Here is a 17,535-nt window from a genome sequence, read left to right on the forward strand (position 1 = left end):
ACGGTTAATAAATCCATCCTAAAGAGTCTCTGCGTGAGTGTTTGTGTGTGCGCACGTGCGTTTTAATGAGCGTGCGTGCGCCTGCATATGTATGCGTCCTGCAGGTGTGCTTGCGTCCGTTTTTTTTTTTTTTGTGTGTGGGGGGTTTACGTGCACAGCGTGAGGCAATTTGTCCCCTGGAGAGAAAGTGATCCACTACCTCTACACCTCGTCAGCTGGAAGCAGCCAGGCAGCCGTAAATCTCAATTACGCAAAAAAAAAAAAAAAAAACCCTCCCGTCCCCGCTCATCCCTCCCCTCCCCGCCTCACCCTCCCTTGCCACAGGTGACAATGGACCAAATTGACTGCTCGCTGTTGCGTTCCAAGGCTTACCATTGGCTTCGGGCTGAGTCTGAGAGGGCACCGCCACGTAGGGGTCCTCCCCTTTGTCAGAACTCATGGGGGGGTCCTTCCGCTCCACCATGCGGCCCCGCCCAAGGGGCCCCTCCGCGGCCTCGGGGAGGGCCGAGGTGGGAAGTGAGAGGGTGTGGTGATGGTGGTGGTGATGGTGGCCTGCCGGACACAACACAGGTTAACTGACGCTCGGGGCAGACAGGGACAGGCTTCAGTGCACGCAAGCACAGGCCAGCAGGGCAACAACACAACTACTCCTCTGGTGAAGCGCACACACACACAGACAACACACACACAAGGACAGCTGCTGGGCCGAGTGAGGCAACGAAATAGTTTCTCCCTGTGACCCTGGGCGACTCATTAGCAAATGTGTGTGTGTGTTTCTCAGGATAGACACGTGTTTCTTTCTCTTTTTTTATTTTTTTGTCATTCTCTGCGCCTCTCTGTCGTTCTCATTCTCTCCCCTCCTGTTCTGACTGACATGTCAAAGCTCCGTCGGGCCTGTCAGAGCAGAGCGCAGTACGATTGTATTCCTCCACAGTCACCATAGGGTGCCTACCTTTGATATGAAGGACAAGAGACAAACTTTCTTTTCATCGCTCCCGTCGAGAAGTCTGCCTGTAACTTTTCCTCAGCTGCAAAGCACTTCTGACTTCTGTTCGTCTCCCCGCTGCCTTTCTCCGGCGTTCCTTAAATCGAACTTTTCAATCAGTTTTGCGTTCGATTCATTTTCACGGGTGCCGATAACTTTTAAAATCATAAAGCGAGAAACAGAGGATCGTTTTTCCAAGCTGAAACGTCAAACATTCTGCGGTCGGCGACGTTCTCGCTCAACTCAACGGCTTCGCTTTGGAGTGCTCGTCACACTTGCGCAACTCTTAGGCTTTTTTTTTTTCCTGACATTTTATAGAGTAAATAGTAAATCAGTTAATTGACAAATAAATCAGTGGATTAATTGACACTGACAGCGAACCACACACACGCTCCATGTCTCTGAATTCACTCAAAGTGCAAATGCAACAAAGCAATCTTTCCCTCGCCGATGATGGATCGCGCACGTCTCCTCTCTGTCGACATCCTCGTGTCGCCGAAACAATCTGCGTTTCCCTGCCTCCGCCTGTCTCGGCTTTTTTTTTTTTTTTCTCACTTTCTTTCATAAGCGGAATTTGTGCATGAGCTTTGTCTGACTGTTTATTTTTGAACCGTGCTAATCACATTAGCATCCCACATATGCTTACAGTTAAGCCACCCTACACAATTTTGCACAAGCTATATATTGTGTTTAAGTATAATGTATTTAAGCCACGTGTTTGTTTTTTAAAAAAAAAAAAGAATAAATAAAAAAATCCTCCCTAGATGAGGAGTGACAACACTTTTATCAGCAGACCTCTTGCGGAGCTCAACCCCCAGTTTACCGTTTTGATACGCTCGCTCTCTCCACGGAGGAGGTGACAGCCATGTGTGTGTGTGTGTGCATGAGATCCTTTTTTCAATATGTGTTTATGCTGGTGTTTGAAGATGGGGAGGAATGAGGACTGATGCTGCTGGTAGACTACAGACACCCACACACACACAACGCCACCCAGCGCCTCCTCCTCCTCCTCCTCCTCCTCCTCCTCCTCCTCTGTGTGGCGTGGCAATCATTAAAATGATTTATTTAACTATTGGCCCAAGGCTGAGAGATTAGTGTGACAGGCCTATTTTATAATTCATTCCCCCACCGCCAGGGGAAGTGCAATTCAGGCAGATGACACACATAGAGAGAGCTCGGAGCCTCGGAGCTCCTCCACGGATCAGGAGGAGAAAAAAAAAAAAAAAAGCTCCTAAACTGCCGACGGATGCACATCCCTCTCTTTCTACAGATTAAAAGAGAGGCGAGGATGTCTAGTCTGGAGTAGGAGAGAGAGAGGAGAATAGAGAGAGAGGGGGGGGCATTTATTTATCTTCAAATCCATATCAAGCCCCGACAGATAGATGGAAGGGCCCGGGCAGTGGCTGAGACTTTGTTTGGGGCGGTTGTAAACTGGGTGTTGCCTGTTTGTGTGTATGTGCCTGAAAACACACAGCCGAGCCTGTGGGAGCGCACTCAGCTCTATGGGGGCGCACAGCAACACAGATGCTTTTTCCATGACCCTGGATCTCCAAAAGAAGGGAGAATCACAGTGGGGGTACAGCCACAGGAGGGAGAGAGAGCGCTGGGCTTTCTGGAATGACTTCAAAATATTCTATTCTTGTCATTCTGTATGGATCTGACTGTTTTGATCTGGCAGCTGCGAGGTATGCATGCATGTGTGTGTGTGAAAGAGAGAGAAAACCAAACGAATGCGCCCTCCGATTAGATAAAAATAAGGTGGATGGGAGTGGAGGTGTGGGTGTTACGGATAAGAGTGACTTTGCTGCGGGCTAATCACATCATTCTTTAAATAAAAAAAATAAAAAAAAGAGTCGAGTGACGTAAACGCTATCAATCAGCCGGCGAGTGAAAGTGTGATTGTGTTGTGTGATTGCAAACATATCTGTGAGAAAGAAAAAAAAAAATCTGTGTTTACATTAGCCCTTTTTCAATTAACCATCTTTGACTGTCCAAAGAGTCTGGCGCAATTGGCAGAAGCATTGTTCGTGACTCTAAACAGAGCAGTTTAACATTTCGCTCTCGCTCTCTCTCTCCGTCGACACATGTCCGGCTTAATGCGAACGCTGAGGCATCGCTTCACCGTCGAGGCTTTAAACCAGCCACCAACAACCAGATCCATCCAATTAGCGAAGCAAAAGGTCAGGGCTAATCGATGCTATTGCACGAGGGATAAAGAGGATGAGGGCGAAACAAGGAAGGAGAGGAGGTCTAATAGAACTAATAGAATCAGAATCAGCATTAAAGATTTTAATCCTGATTTCCAACTCCGTGACCTTTATTCTAAACATCAAAGAGGGGGCTGGATGAAGGGGAAACACTACGAGGAACGAATGTGACCGACTGCGCTTTAATGTTTCATTACCTTGGTAACTGGAAGGGATGTCTATCGAGAGGAAGGAACGAAATCAATTCAGTTAAAACCTCGAGTCATTAATAACCCGTCTTTACGCGTGTGGGAGGAGTTTTCATTTCCTTGAGAGGGGATGATTGACTGACTAGCCGAGGAGGTGTGTCTGAAGTTTAACGAGCATCCTGTCTTTTATTTGATTGCCTGTGCGGTGCATGAGGGATACTTACCGTTCAGTGCCACAAAGGTATCTGGAAGAAGAAAAAAAAAAAGAGACGAGGAGAAACGTGTTATCGCTTGCAAGTAACGGGAGCTTATGCTTTAACATGATCAAAAGCCATGACTTTTAAAGTAATTCAGAATCGACTGCCTTGCTCGATATCCCTCCAACTTCTAATCAGAGGTGATCTATATGGCTTCTGCAGCTAATGAAGGTTCAACACGACGGGTTCCCTTGACTAAACATACTGATGAAACTGAAGGGAAGATGCGCCGCCGTTATTTACGCTGAATAAACATCCAAAATTGAGATGAAATGGACTAAGACGGGTGATTTAATGTCAACTTGTTTTGAAGTTTCTGAGCCGCTCAGTCGAATATCAACAGGGCGTCCTATTTGACAAATCCAAACAGTTATCCTGGACATGAAAAGATCAAATATACAGTCTCCATATGCGCCAGTCCCTGTGTTGAGGGGAAAAAGAGACCTTTCAAGACCGATTTGGTCGAGAGCCCCGTCTTGTTGTGTGTGTTTCAAAACGAGCCCTGTGACTGCCCACAAGTAAAATCCCTTCCCTGTGAGGCGCTGAATGTTTGTGTTGTGTTTTCGGAGAGATTTGCAAGAAGGAACCCAGTCTCTGCCCAATGGGACACAACACTCTATTGACCGGGGGACCAGAGAAACAGCGGGAGGAGGACAGAAGAGGACGAGAGCCGAAAGGGACAGATGGATGGAAGAGGCTGAAAGAGAGGATTGTGAGGGCGGAACAGACGGGGGGAGAAAAAGGTGACAGCAGCGGAGAAGGAAAAAACGGAGGGCTGAGAGAGAAGAGGAGTTAACAGAGAAGAGAGGAATGGTGGCGGCGGCGGCGGCGGCGGCGGTGGTGGTGGTGGTGGGGGGGCATGGAATAGAGGAGGAAAGATAAGAGTGAAGAGGGCCTGCTTACTTTGGCAGTCTCCCAGGCCATCTGTGTTACCATGCTCCACGTCCTGCTCAAAGGCTGATCTGCGGGGAACAGAGACATCATGGTCAGCAGCGGAAAACAGGCCAGGCCATGCAGGCTCACCACACCTAACAAAGTAACAAAGCTATAGGAAGCTACTACAAAAACACCGCCGAACACAGAATATCCTATGCTAGCACACGGCGAGAGCTGTAGAGAGCCTGGCGCTGGATCGAAATCAAAGAACACCTAGCAGGTGCCCTGGAGCCCTAAAATCATGCATGAAGAATGCAGGCAGGCGAGGAAATCCATAGCTGGCCTGGGATTCGCTGCCAGTAGTGTTGATAAAAATAGACTTGTTTTATTTGTCAGTAATAAAAACTGTTATCTCGTGTTGTATAGCTGTAAAAAAAAAAAAAAAAAAGAGAGAAAAAGAATATGCTTATTTGCTTTCCTGCCAGGATTAGGATGTGATTCCCCCCCTTAAGCCTGAATGGTTAATGCGGTGCAGCCAGTTAGCTTAGCTTAGCACCAAAATTGGTAAACAGGGACAGAGAAAGCTAGAATCGGTTGCTAGGCAACCATTTAAGGCTCCAGACGACTCCGTTCATAAAATGTCTCGTTGTCATTTAGTGGTATTTGTAAAGGATTAAAACAAACTGGGTACGTCCAAGAACAGGTAGTCTGGAGCAGAGCCAAGCAACTTCTATCCACCTGCCTGTCTTATGCTAAGCTAAGCTAACCTCCTGCTGCCGTCTTCCTCAAATTTGTTGTACAGACATGACAGTGGTATCAATCATCTTATCTCACTCTGTGCAAGAAAGCAGAAAAAAAAACTTTTATCAGAATTCGCTGCCTTTTATGAGAACTTGACTTTGTTCAATCTTTTCTTCCTTTGACGCCGTATCTGACTTCATCTGGGTTCAGTAGAGATGTGAGCACTTCTAATCACATGGGCCCGGACCGGAGCAGCGAGGGGTAACCATGCTTGAGGGCCATCATATGACACAGAGGGAGAGAGTTTTTTGGAGATGTTATTTTCTGATGCAATCTGCACCGAGACCTGTTTTCTCCCTGAAAGACCACCAAGCAGGCAGTAAGGAGATCTGTGAAACAGAGCGGACCAACTGTCAACCGGGATCACAGTCACGCATGACAGCTTTTCACAGTCCTCCTCTACAGTCCTCCCCCCTCCTGCCTGTCCGCCCGCCCGCCCGCCTCTCATCCTCCTCACCCTCCACTGGTCACAATTATGGCATGAAGAAGAGTGATTTTCCAAAACAGCATCACCCACCCCTTGTGCCCTGATCGGATTTGAAAATGTGAACCTGACAAGAGCAGGAGATTTTAGGGAGGAGGAACGCTATCGGATTTCTGTTGTTCGGCGCTCAGATCTGAAGTCAAAGTCGCTACTGTATTTATACGCCGAGACATTCATGCATTAATTTATTAGTCACCTTCCCGCCCCCCCTCCAGTTCTGCGGAGCCTTAATTGGAACGGAGATGGCGAATTTCACCCTCTCGATAACCATTTCCCCCCTTCAAAAAATAAAGCACGACAGCCACACAACAACAACAACAACAAGAGCAGCATCCTCGTTTCATATCTGGGGGGTACAGTTAATCGGCTTAATCTGATTTGCTTATCGTACGCAGCCGTAATCACAAAAGCAGACGCAGAGTTGCACAATTGAACCTGTCTAAGCACAAACGGCAGCCGAAGCACTCCTGGTATCTGCCGGATTTTCCTCGCAGACGTCGTCACCTCCTCCCACTCGGCAATGAAAGGCCGTTCGGCGTCTTTGACAGGAGACCAAAACACAGGCAACCCTGTGGTCATGGCTTCCTATATAGGCTGATAATAACATTACCGGCTGCGGTGAGACTGTTTTGACACAAAGATTACAAGGTTTAAATCCCACTGGTGTTGAGATTAATTAACAATGAGTGGTCACACTACAGATGCAGTGTCTGGGCCTTTCTTGGCACACATGAAAGTGATTGAACCACAGCGTGAACCCCTCGCTTAAAGGGTTCAGGTCCCGCAGCGGCTGTATTATAGCAACAGAAGAGCAGTCTGCTCGAATGTGACACTACAGACAGTTTAGCTCAGGGTTAAGGTCCCACTGCAACCCCTATAATGCATATTTAAATCAGATCCAAGCTGCACTGGAGGCATCCGAGGCCCTCATTTTGTATCATCTTGCATCAGATGTGATTATTATGTGAGATGTGTGGTTGCACAGGGGGTACTTGGTTGCTGAAATGCAGGTCAGGCATAATAGCATTAATTATTCATAACAGTAGTGAATGGGCAACCAGGGACCGAGCATACTGTACCTACAGTGTGAAGCAGGCGTGCACAATGCTTTTTTTTCTCAAAGTCGCCCATTCATTTTGATTCATGGCTTTGTTTTAAAAAGGAACAGGCAGCTCACCAGGCAACCAGCCAACACACAGGGCACATTTTATCCTCCCGAGAGAAGTCAGGGTTTGAGACAATGGCCGACATTATTAACCAGCACCGACTAATACGATGATTGTCAGAGATCCAGTTTACAAAATATCAGCCGCTCGGAATCGTATGCAATTATATGCATGAACATGGGGTGACTGGGGACCATATTGCAGGAGACCAGAGTGCAAGCTGTTTATAGGCACTAGGTATAAGAGGCATAACTCCACATGGGAAAGCTGGCACGCTAGCATCAGGGCCAGATGGAAGAAGAAAGGACGGGAGGCTTGCAAGAGAGAAAGAATATGTCAGAGGAAACGATAGAAAAAAGAAAGACGGATATAAATAGACACACAGACAGGGATGGACAGGTAGGAAGACGCAGCGATGGTGCTATCAACAAGAAACAGAACGGGAGGCTGATGTCTGGAAAGGAAAAGCGTCTCCTCTGCGGAGACCTGTTTATACGAGCAAACAACTAAATATTTTCCCCTCCCTAATTTCATCTCTCCTCCTGTCCAGCCGGGCAAATGTTTTTGAACAGCTCACCACAGACCAGCAGATCCTACCAGACCTAATCCCTCTCCCTCTCTCTCTCTCTCTCTCACTTAGAAATATTGTACAGTAAAGAAGCGAGGTCATCTGCCCCCTTAATGCCTCTGTGTCGGCTCCTGCTCCAAAGTGGAAACTCAATCAGAGCAGCCCCACCGCTTCGGCTTTGCAGAATAATAATAGAATGGGCAGCGAGTGTGTGTTTTTTTTTTTTTTGCTCTTCTCGCTAGTTTTTTGTGCGCACATGTGGCTACGTGTGCCTTCTTTGCTCTGGCATGTCAGACCAATCATTCTGCAACGGCGGGATCAAATTCATTCACCGTCAAATAGCCAGCGGAGCGCCGGTCCTTTTGTTATGACTTCATCTGTAAAATGTTTTTTCCCACCACAAAACTCCACATGCTGTTTGTTCAGAAAGCATAATCTGTTTCTGTGTCATAACTACAGCCACAAATTATAGTTACTGCAAACCATCATGCTTTCCCAAGCGCGGCGTACCCAACCCCGAGCCTGGGGCAAACAACACTTTCCTTCCATTCATTCTTCCAATAGCCCCTTGAGCTAAAGAAAATTGCACTAACACACCGTAAAATTAGGAAGATCACAGATATGACAAAGTCGGGCGACAACAGGTATCACGATAAAGGGCGGGATGCTGTTTTAGTCGTTAAAAACATAAATGCAACACGCGCTTTGCTTGGCTATAGGTGCAGGATAATGTGGTGGGTATTGGCTTTTAAATAATGCAAACTCAGATATCCTGTTTTTCCCATCACGAGGACCTAAACATTACGAAAGCCGAGCGCCTCAGCCGCTGTTAGTGTCGAGAGAAATAGGCAGTTAGAGGCACAAGCCAGAGCTCCAGCAAATAGGAACCTGAATTTATCCCCAAAATCAATCTGCAGACCCAAAAGTAAACTGATATAAACTGGAAAAAAAAGCCAGGTTCTACAAAGCACAACAGTATTTCAGGCTATATGATTAAATGTTTCGTTTCACAGCAGCTGACTTATGGTTTAATGAGTTTTTATGACAAAAGCATGATAATTTTACACCCATTGCACGGCCAAACTATTCCCGTCCAACTCTCTCGTGCTTGTGTTTACTTACTTGGTGTTGCCGACCACCTGTCTGCAGGCCCCCTCTGATACCCAACCACAGTACGGGTCTCTGGAGGCTATACAGGATCTGCAGAACAATTACACACACCATAAGCCCCACAACATGTTGTACACCGGAACACTGTTTTTCCTCTCGGTTTGAAGTTGTTTGACTCTTTTTTAGGATCATTTAAAAGGCCAGCGTCGAACTTACTTCTTGCATCGTCCGTGCCTTTCGCAGCGCGACAGCGGCACTTTGACCACACAGGAAGTGAAGGCGACCCACAGAGCGTGACTCTTGCTGTCTATCTGCATACCGATGATGCGTTTGTCCTCCACGCCATCTATGCTGCACCTACAGGAGGCAGAGCAGAGGAGGAAATGTTATGTCTATTCTTTAACTACAAAATCTGGAGAAATGTTGGAGCCGCAAAACGAGGTGCAACAGTTCATTTAAGGAAGAAAACAAAAATAGGGAGATTAAGATGCGGCCGAGAGACAAACTGTGAGGTCGGGAGGGAGCAGAGATAATACTGGACTTGAGAACAAGAGGTCAGGAACGGAGTGGGAGATAAAGAGAGATAAAGAAAGGGGTGATACAGATACAACAGATAAACAGACAGATGGGCACTGTGAGCAGTCAGCAATAACGCTGCACTTAACTGTAAAATCCACTAACCCACACCCCTCCTCCGTCACAATTCCTCCATCCCCGCTAGTCTTCTTTGTCTCCGCCGGCCCACAAGAGCACACTCTAATCCCTTTGGGCGTGTCAAGCATCTTTCTATCCCTTCTCTCCCTCCGTTCCTCTCTCCATCCCGCCATCCAGCTCCTGGGATTTAATCTCCCCCTTCGCAGAGCTCTGGTCCTGCATTAACGCTCTCAATTAGGGCTTAGAGTCCATCTACACTGGGTAATGCACGACAAGCGGGCCTACGCTGATCCGGCCAGCCAGCCAGCCAGCCAGCCAGCCAGGCAGGGAGGCGAGCGGGCAAAGTCACTTACTGTACACGAATAAAGCCAGATGGCCAGCAGCCGACGGATGCTCGAGCTCAGCCACAGAGACAGAGCGGAGCAGAGGAGGGAAATAAAGCGGCGGAGTAGCGAGGGTCTGCCCTCCGTCCCCTACATGCGGCTCATCAGATGGTTGCAGCATGTTGGATAACAAACAGCGGTAACCTTGAAGGCCCTCACATCAAGTCCTCACTCTTCTTCTTCTCCTCCTCAGCTGTCTAACACAGTAATGCATTCTCCACTCTGCTTCTTCACCACTCTTCTCTCTCCCGTCTGTATTTGTGCTGCCATTCATTCCCTCTCATCCATTACCGCGCAACTAAATATTTGCTTTGGCTGGGTCATACTTTTTTCTTCTTATTCTCCAAATACACAACAATTCTCTGCTCGGCCCTTGTGTACCGAGTTCATGCGCACACAACCATACGAGCACCAACAGACGTGTAATGTATTAGTGAGAGATCCCAGGCTGGCTCTGAAGACAAACACAGACCTCGGCGTGAGTGTGTGCGTGCGTTTCCTTTAATCAGCCGGCGTTTTGGAGGAGCTGGGCTCTGCTGTGGTCGGGAACCGCAGCGCTACGTTATCCAGAGCCTTAGGGTCTATGTCTTTAATTTAGGAGCTGTGGTTGGGCAGAATGTAACCTGATAAAACTCTTTTAAATGATAGAGTAGCCATCTGGTTGGCTGGCGTTGCTGTGCAGCTTGGGTCAGGGGAGCTGACTGGTCGTGATGGAGCTGGTGGGTTGGTGGGTTGGCGGAGCCGGTGGATGGTGGAAACATGCAAAATTAAACACATTCTCCCTCTATAGCGCACACACATACGCAATAAGCTGTTCTCCGTTTGTAGCAACTGTATCCATGTGTTTCTATTTTTCTGTCCGTCTCTCTCGCACGTCCAGAGCTACGTACTTGTCGGGGTTGTAGACGTTGAGCTCCTCCAGAAACAGGCTGTCGTTGAGGAAACCGTTGTTCATCTTGGCCAAGAACTTGAGGATGATGCCTTTCTCAGAGCCCAGGAACACCACCGTGTGGTTCTTGTTGGGACCCGCCTCGCTGTCCACCACGATGCGCGTCAGACGGTATCTGGAATAAAGAAAAGACCGAGTGAAATAAATCAACCAGTCAATTAATTAGTCAGTTTGGCCACCGGCGGAGGAGCAGGTTTGCCTGTCGGAGGAGCAACAGATGGCGGCGAACATCACCAGCAGGGGTTCAATGCAAATATTTTGAACTGTATCCCAATACTGTACATGCAAAAACTGAGAACATTTGCACTAATAAAAACACACGACAGAGAAGATTAAAATAAATAAACCTGTTAATAGTAATACCCAAGATAATAGTTATATAATCAATCAATCAATCAGTTAATTAATGAGCCTTCCATCATGCACGTCAGTCGTCTAAAGGAGACTAACAGCAGGAGGCTTTTGTTAATCTCAATAATTGATTGTTATTTCATTAGAGTGGGATTGCCATAGGGCACGTCAGGTGGTTCCTAAAAGAAAAACATTATCAAAAAAAAAAAACTTTTCCAGGCAGCAGACAGCACGCGTCTCCCTGGTTTCTAATTGACAGCTGCTGATCTCACATTTTGGCTGAGCACCAGCTGGACGTGCATGAAACTCCAACGATACCAAACAGATTCAGGTTAGCAAATTAGACACCTGCCAGTCAGTGAGTTTTGGAGCGATGCCCTATTGTGCTTGCGGGTGTTAGAATAAAAAATGCAGACAGATCAAATAACAAAAACAGGTTGTTGTTGTTTTTTTTTCTTTTTTTGAAGCTATTTATTGTTCATCTGACTTCACGGCAGTGCAGCTGCTGGTATCCATCTCTCTATTAGTTCATAAACAGAGCAAAAAAAAAAGGTATCTGTGCATCAGTGTTTATTATGCAAATGCTTGTTTTCATTATTTTTTAATTGAAGGAGATGGGATTTAAAGATTAAAGATGAGAGCTTATCCGGAAATCCAGGAAGTCCACTTTCACCCTCATTAATGTTTACTGAATGTTTTCTGTGCGAAGGTGGTCGAGAAGCTACACGACCGCTAAAACAGCTATTACTACACCCAAAGAGAATTCCTGTGCAGGCGATGACAGTTTTATACCATGAGCCCATTCAGAAGCAAGGTCACATCCTCTTATCCTATTCACCGCTTCTGTTTTCCTAAAATATCTCTTAAAACGCACCGTGTCACCGGCTTTATCCAATCAATATTACCGACAATCTGAAGGTCTGACGCGGTTTTGATCTCTTCAATCATAACGGGAGCTCCAAGGACTGTGTCAATGGGATTTGATCTCGGCGAAATAATACAATCTCAAAGAATCGCACATTCACCGCCTTTCCTATTCAAGATAATAAAAATCGCAAGAGGGGATTTCTTCAGAGTGTCTTCCCCCCTCTGAGTGATTCATTGTGCCCAGCCAGCTGAGGTCCCCGTCACACAGCACAGCAAGTCTCAAGACAGAAAAGCTTTTTAAAATTGGAATAAAAAAAAAAAGAAGCTCTTGCTGGATATTGGGGTGTCCTCTCGGAGGTGTAACAAGGATCAAACCCTATTACTGATTTCATTTCCAAACGACTTCAGCTCCACATCGAAGCTGTGACAGACATCATTAAGGGCCTCACTCTTCATCCCCCCCATGTGCCTTCATGATGCTTTTTGAGCTTACATAACACTTTTAACTCCTGCCTTTGACTCGCATGCAAAGCTCATTGTGCTGACATTTCAAATCAAATTAAACAGTCGGATTGCTGATTATGTAAAGACAGAAACACGGTGTCATTCATAATGTAGTCATATGTGATGGCACGCTAACGAACCAACGGAGAGACTCGCAGGGGTAACCTTGATGAAAGCTGTTCATGTTCTAAGCCGGCACAGTATGTAGGTCAGACCTCAGCAAAGTAGCAGATAGATGTGATATGATGCAAAGAGAAAAAAACCTTGTAAAACCTATGAAGAATTCTTTATGTAGCTGATCTTTAAAGTGATGTTAGCACCGCTGAGGCCTGTCAGGGGCCTGGCAAAGCTCTCCTAACCTTAAATCTTGAGCAGCTGCAATTCGGAACCACGTCCAGAATTTTTTAAAAAAACGAGATTTTCTACTTTTTTTTTTTAACCAAATGCACCGTCAGCTCATTTTGCAGTGCCGACGGGATGGCGGTGTGCTGTCGCATTCCCCCCGGAGGCTGGCTGAAATGTCTGTGTGTGTGTGCAGTGTAAGTAGAAGCCAGACAGACCTTTATGATCAAACGGCATCAGCCACAGTGCACTGGCTTTTGGGAAATGGGCTCAACTGCAGAAACTCAAGAGAGGAGAGCCAACCACAGAACACAAAAAAAAGTACTTTTTGCTCCAGTATCCTCTCTTTGAAATACCCCCAGAGGATTTGAACATGCAAAGAGAAGAACTCGTCTTTTTAATAAGCGCTCACGCGTGTTTGCGTGTCGCTAACAGCGTCAGGATGTACATCAAACTGTTTACTCCGTCTCCCTCGCATCACAGCTCAGTCAATCGGGGAGAAGGATAGTATAGCGTAGATTGGTGTTTCCTTTACTATGAGAAAAATAGGTCAGCGGCTGGTTTGCGATGGAGTACTACTGTCTTTTAATGAGCCTGACTCTCCGAGCAGCACTTCATGTAATTATCGTACCGGGCTGAAGAGGCTCATAGACGACGATGACGGCGGCCTTTGGAGAGCGCAATACTCACCGAACCATGGTCTTGAGAAACCAGGGCCTGTTAGCGATGGAGGGCACGGCCTCATCCATCAGAGGATGCATCTTGATGAAGTTGAGTGTGTCGTCGGGGAACTCATTGGATACCTTGTACCTCTCCATGGATGGAGTGCCGGCACAGTTCCCAGGCCTGCAAAATGGAGAGTAGAGGAGGGAGGGAGGTGATGAGGAGGAAGGGAGGATGGCAGAGGGGGGAAAAGAAATGGTTAGAAGAAAGAGAAAAAAGCCCAAATGAAAAACCACCACATTTACTGTAGGGAGAACGAGCTATTTTTCATGGTGAAAGCTCCAATAGAAGACAGAAAGTTCAACTTCCCTAAAATCAATGAGAGTGCGACTCTAAATAGCTAAAAAAAAAAAAAGAGGCTTCGGCCGTATTGGAGGACACAAGATGTCTTCTTTTCACTGGGTTTGCGGCAAAGCACTGAAACTTTCTATCTATCTGATCCTTTTACAGGGAGTTGGTGAGCTTCTTGTAAAAAGGGAAGCAGCTTTTGATAGCATATCCCCTTTACAGGCATCTCACCTCGGAGAGCTTGTAAAACCCCTTTACTGCGTGGTCTTTGATACCCAGCCACAGCACATAATCCACACCAGGTCCTAGAAATACTAGCCAGCTGGACACCGAATGTCCGACACTGTCAACGCGTAAGGACCGGACCCTATACAATATACATTTGTGTGCACTCGAGAGGAACGTAAAATCTTCTTTTATGTAATTCTCTGGAAGGTGGAGATGTGGAAGCAATAATGGAGATTCTGTGCATCCCTAAACACATCTGTATCACATCATTACGCAAAGACAGGACTGAATTTCTAGATCCTGTGAAATGTGGAGTGAAAACAATTTGGGGATGATTTTTTTTTTCTTTTAACTATTCAAGGTCTGAATTTTTAAGGGCCTTAAATGAGGTATGGAAAACAGCTTACACATGAAGTCAAACCAGCAGCTGCTCACTTTAAGTGAACTGATACTGTTAAATTAAGTGTAAGCAAAGCCATTATTCACTGTAAAGAAAAAAAAAAAAGAAAGCTACATTTATGTCCGCGCGCATATGGAGAGCTGAACGGAAACAGACATCTCTTAAATAAGAAAATCTGTAAATGATTCAGTACGAGCGTCTACCACATGGAGGAACAGTCTGCTACGGGGCCAGACCTAAGTGGCATTGTTACAACTCTCCGTCTGTTTGCCTGCAGATAAAAGGTCTGAACACACCAGAGGATGGAAATGAAATCCATCACATCAATTACTGCAGAAACAACGGCGAGGATATCTGATCACTGCCGCGCCTGACCTTGTTGAACATAAACAAGCAATTACATGCTAATTGAGGTAAGTGGGTAAAACTCACACATATACATATATATATATACACTCATTCACACAATGCATGGAGATGTATGCACAATATTTGTAAGGAGCCGCCTCCTCAGACATATGGGAATTTAAAAAAAAAAAGAGGAAAGAAAACACTGGGTATCAACAATTATCATAGCCCACATCTTTGAAGTAAATCAGCCTTTTTCTGGGGGGATAGGAGAGCAGCTCTTAGCGCGCTAATTAGCGAACAATAGATGGGAGATTGATCAGGTTGGTACATTTGTGGAATTAGCCAGCCATCTGTAAAATGATCTCATGCTTCATTTGTTGATGCAGCTGCATGTGGGGGAGAGGTGAGGTAATGGGGTGCAGCTCTGATATAAAAGGGTGGCATCTAGCGCTGCTGTGCGTTACAGTGTGTGGGCGTGACGCAATGTGACACGGGATGTGTAATTCTATAACAAGGTCAGAACATAATAAAAAAAAAATATATATATATACATGCAATGCGAGTTAAAATATGGTGCATTAACACATTATGATTCAGCAAGACTTGTGCATTGATTAGGGTGCATCTTTTATGTCTGCATGTGTGAAAGAGCCGCGAGTGAGAAGAAAGAACGAGCAACTCTGTCTCTATATATATATATATATGTGCGACTGTGTTAAATCCCACGAGTGCCGGTGTGTATCTGAGCGTATGCGTGCACCGGTTAATTAACTGCTGTCGTACCTCGGCTTCGGAACCTTCTCTTCGGGAAAAGGCGTCCAGGTGGAGTCTGGGGATTTCTGCTCTTTGAAACGCCCCGTGAACGTGTTGGCCACCTCCGCCATGTCATAGGCACACACCGCCGAACCTGGAATACTGCCACAGCACACACCCACCAGCAAAAAAAAAAAGAGAAAAAAAACTAAATAAACAATCCTCTTGACTGAACATATCAAAGAAGAACCTTGCCAATTCTGGACTATCACCAAAAGACAGGAAAAATGGATTTACAATCCGCTTTTCAGAAGGGTTAAATCCCTTGAGGACGGCTTATTTTAGCTGTTGCATGTTTACACTGAGGGATGCAGTCAAGTTTTGAATACTGTCAAGGTTTCAGCATGTTGGTAAAATAAAAGGTACCCAGTTCTTTATTCTCAGTTTTTTTCTTATTTACACAAACAGACACATTTGAGGGTAAAAAACACAGAACTTAAACTGATCCAGAAGCAGTTATACCTAATATTCCCTCAGCGTTGTATCTGTTGGATATTAACATATGAGGCTACAACATCTGACATTTCCTCAGCCTCCTCCTCTTCCAGACTGGGTTTCCCCAAAAAGCCTGGAGGCATCAAAATCCATCACAAGTCCACTGTGAGGCTCAAAATATAGACAACCGATTATGGTATTATTGCTTTTCATTTTAAGGGGAAAAACACCCGTCTTGTGACAGCCGTGAAGCCGCTAATGTCTGTGTGGAATCAATGCATAGCAGATTACTGAGTCACTTTTCGGTTTTTTATGCGGCTGCTTTCCGAAATAAAAATTAAGGGGGCTGTTTACAAAGAGAGAAATCTTTTTCCTTTCCCTCAGCTGGCTGGATTTTCTCGCTGTTGCATCATGGGTTAAGCCCATCATGTAGCCATTGGGGAGACGGCGTACACAAGGGCAGTATTATAGAGAGCAAGGTCAGAGAGTTGTTAATTCTTGGCTTAGAGACTAAATTACAGTAATTGCCCTCTGTATTGGATATGTAGAGAAAGTTAGACAGTCACATGTCTGTTTGTATCGGGCTGATAACAAGGTGAACAAGTTGGCGGCCATGCGGCGACCCAGCCAGACATCCAGACAGACAATTAGACAACACAAACCCCGAGTGCTGCCCAAAGTCTAATGCGCTCCCTCTAATTTCACCCCCTGACTATGAAATGGAAAATTAATGCAAGGATCAAAACCAGCGCTTATAGAAAATTTCAGAGGCGCTGCTTCATTGGGTTTTAATGTCCATTAACCATGCTCAATTGCGTTGTCACAAGCAATTGTCTTATCTGCTAAAAAGCAGCCATAAAATGGAAAATTACAATATGTGTGAGCTATCAGCCGAGCTCTATGGCTTTGTGGTAATTTTCAATTTAGATAAAAACTCCCACTGCCTGTGAATATGAAAGCAGTTCCCAATATGAATTGTAAAAAAGGGAAGAAAAAAAAATAGGATTAAACACCTGCATGTCAAAAGGGCAACAAAAGTGTTTTGACAGAAGATGTAAATGTTGACCCGGTAGGATCAGAAATTACACGTCGCCAAGAGGCACACGCTTCCAGTGTTAACAAAGGTCACTCTGTCATAATGTTGATGAATTGAGGGCGTTTTTAAAAAATACCTCAAACCGAGAAGGATAATCAGGATAATAAATGGAAAGTGCAAAGGGGCTGTTGACACACGTGAACTTATTTGAGATGAGAGGAAAAGCTGAATAAAAACGGCCTCAACCCCAACGGGTCAGCGTTGATGTTTAAATACTTAAAATGATGGTTTAGTTTTCCCTTCTTTACCTGTTGTACGGAGTGGAGAAAGTCGCCATGACGACATCCCTCCCATTGATGTGAATGACGTCCGTCACTGCCTGCAGGATGTTGAAGTAGAAGTGGGAGTCGCCGGGGATGGAGCAGTTCAGCCGAGACTTGAGGAACGAGGTCCACTGCTTTTCCAGGACACGGGGCGAGCCTCCTCGGTCGTTCTTGCAAACCCTCGCCACCCGAGGAAACACCACCTGAGCAGGTCGGACACAGTTGTAAGGTTACGTCTGAGCATCT

The 17,535-nt window shown here is 45.8% G+C and overlaps 1 protein-coding gene across 1 annotated transcript in view; it reads right to left on the reverse strand.

The window, feature by feature from the left end:
- The window catches only part of LOC103374973 (semaphorin-6A-like), a gene marked incomplete at its 5' end in the record, with an annotated part of 30,148 nt that extends 12,656 nt beyond the window's left edge, over positions 1–17,492 (reverse strand). Inside the window, 9 exons of the mRNA XM_008305148.1 lie at positions 373–552; positions 3,605–3,625; positions 4,541–4,599; positions 8,655–8,732; positions 8,859–8,999; positions 10,570–10,743; positions 13,383–13,538; positions 15,466–15,597; positions 17,275–17,492. Of these exons, the coding sequence (XP_008303370.1) occupies positions 373–552; positions 3,605–3,625; positions 4,541–4,599; positions 8,655–8,732; positions 8,859–8,999; positions 10,570–10,743; positions 13,383–13,538; positions 15,466–15,597; positions 17,275–17,492 (1,159 nt within the window). The remainder of the gene's footprint in view (positions 1–372; positions 553–3,604; positions 3,626–4,540; positions 4,600–8,654; positions 8,733–8,858; positions 9,000–10,569; positions 10,744–13,382; positions 13,539–15,465; positions 15,598–17,274) is intronic.
- Positions 17,493–17,535: the final 43 nt, after the last annotated feature.

Source organism: Stegastes partitus, unplaced genomic scaffold (assembly GCF_000690725.1).
Source record: "Stegastes partitus isolate 25-593 unplaced genomic scaffold, Stegastes_partitus-1.0.2 Scaffold2421, whole genome shotgun sequence".
NCBI classification, from domain to species: domain Eukaryota; kingdom Metazoa; phylum Chordata; class Actinopteri; family Pomacentridae; genus Stegastes; species Stegastes partitus.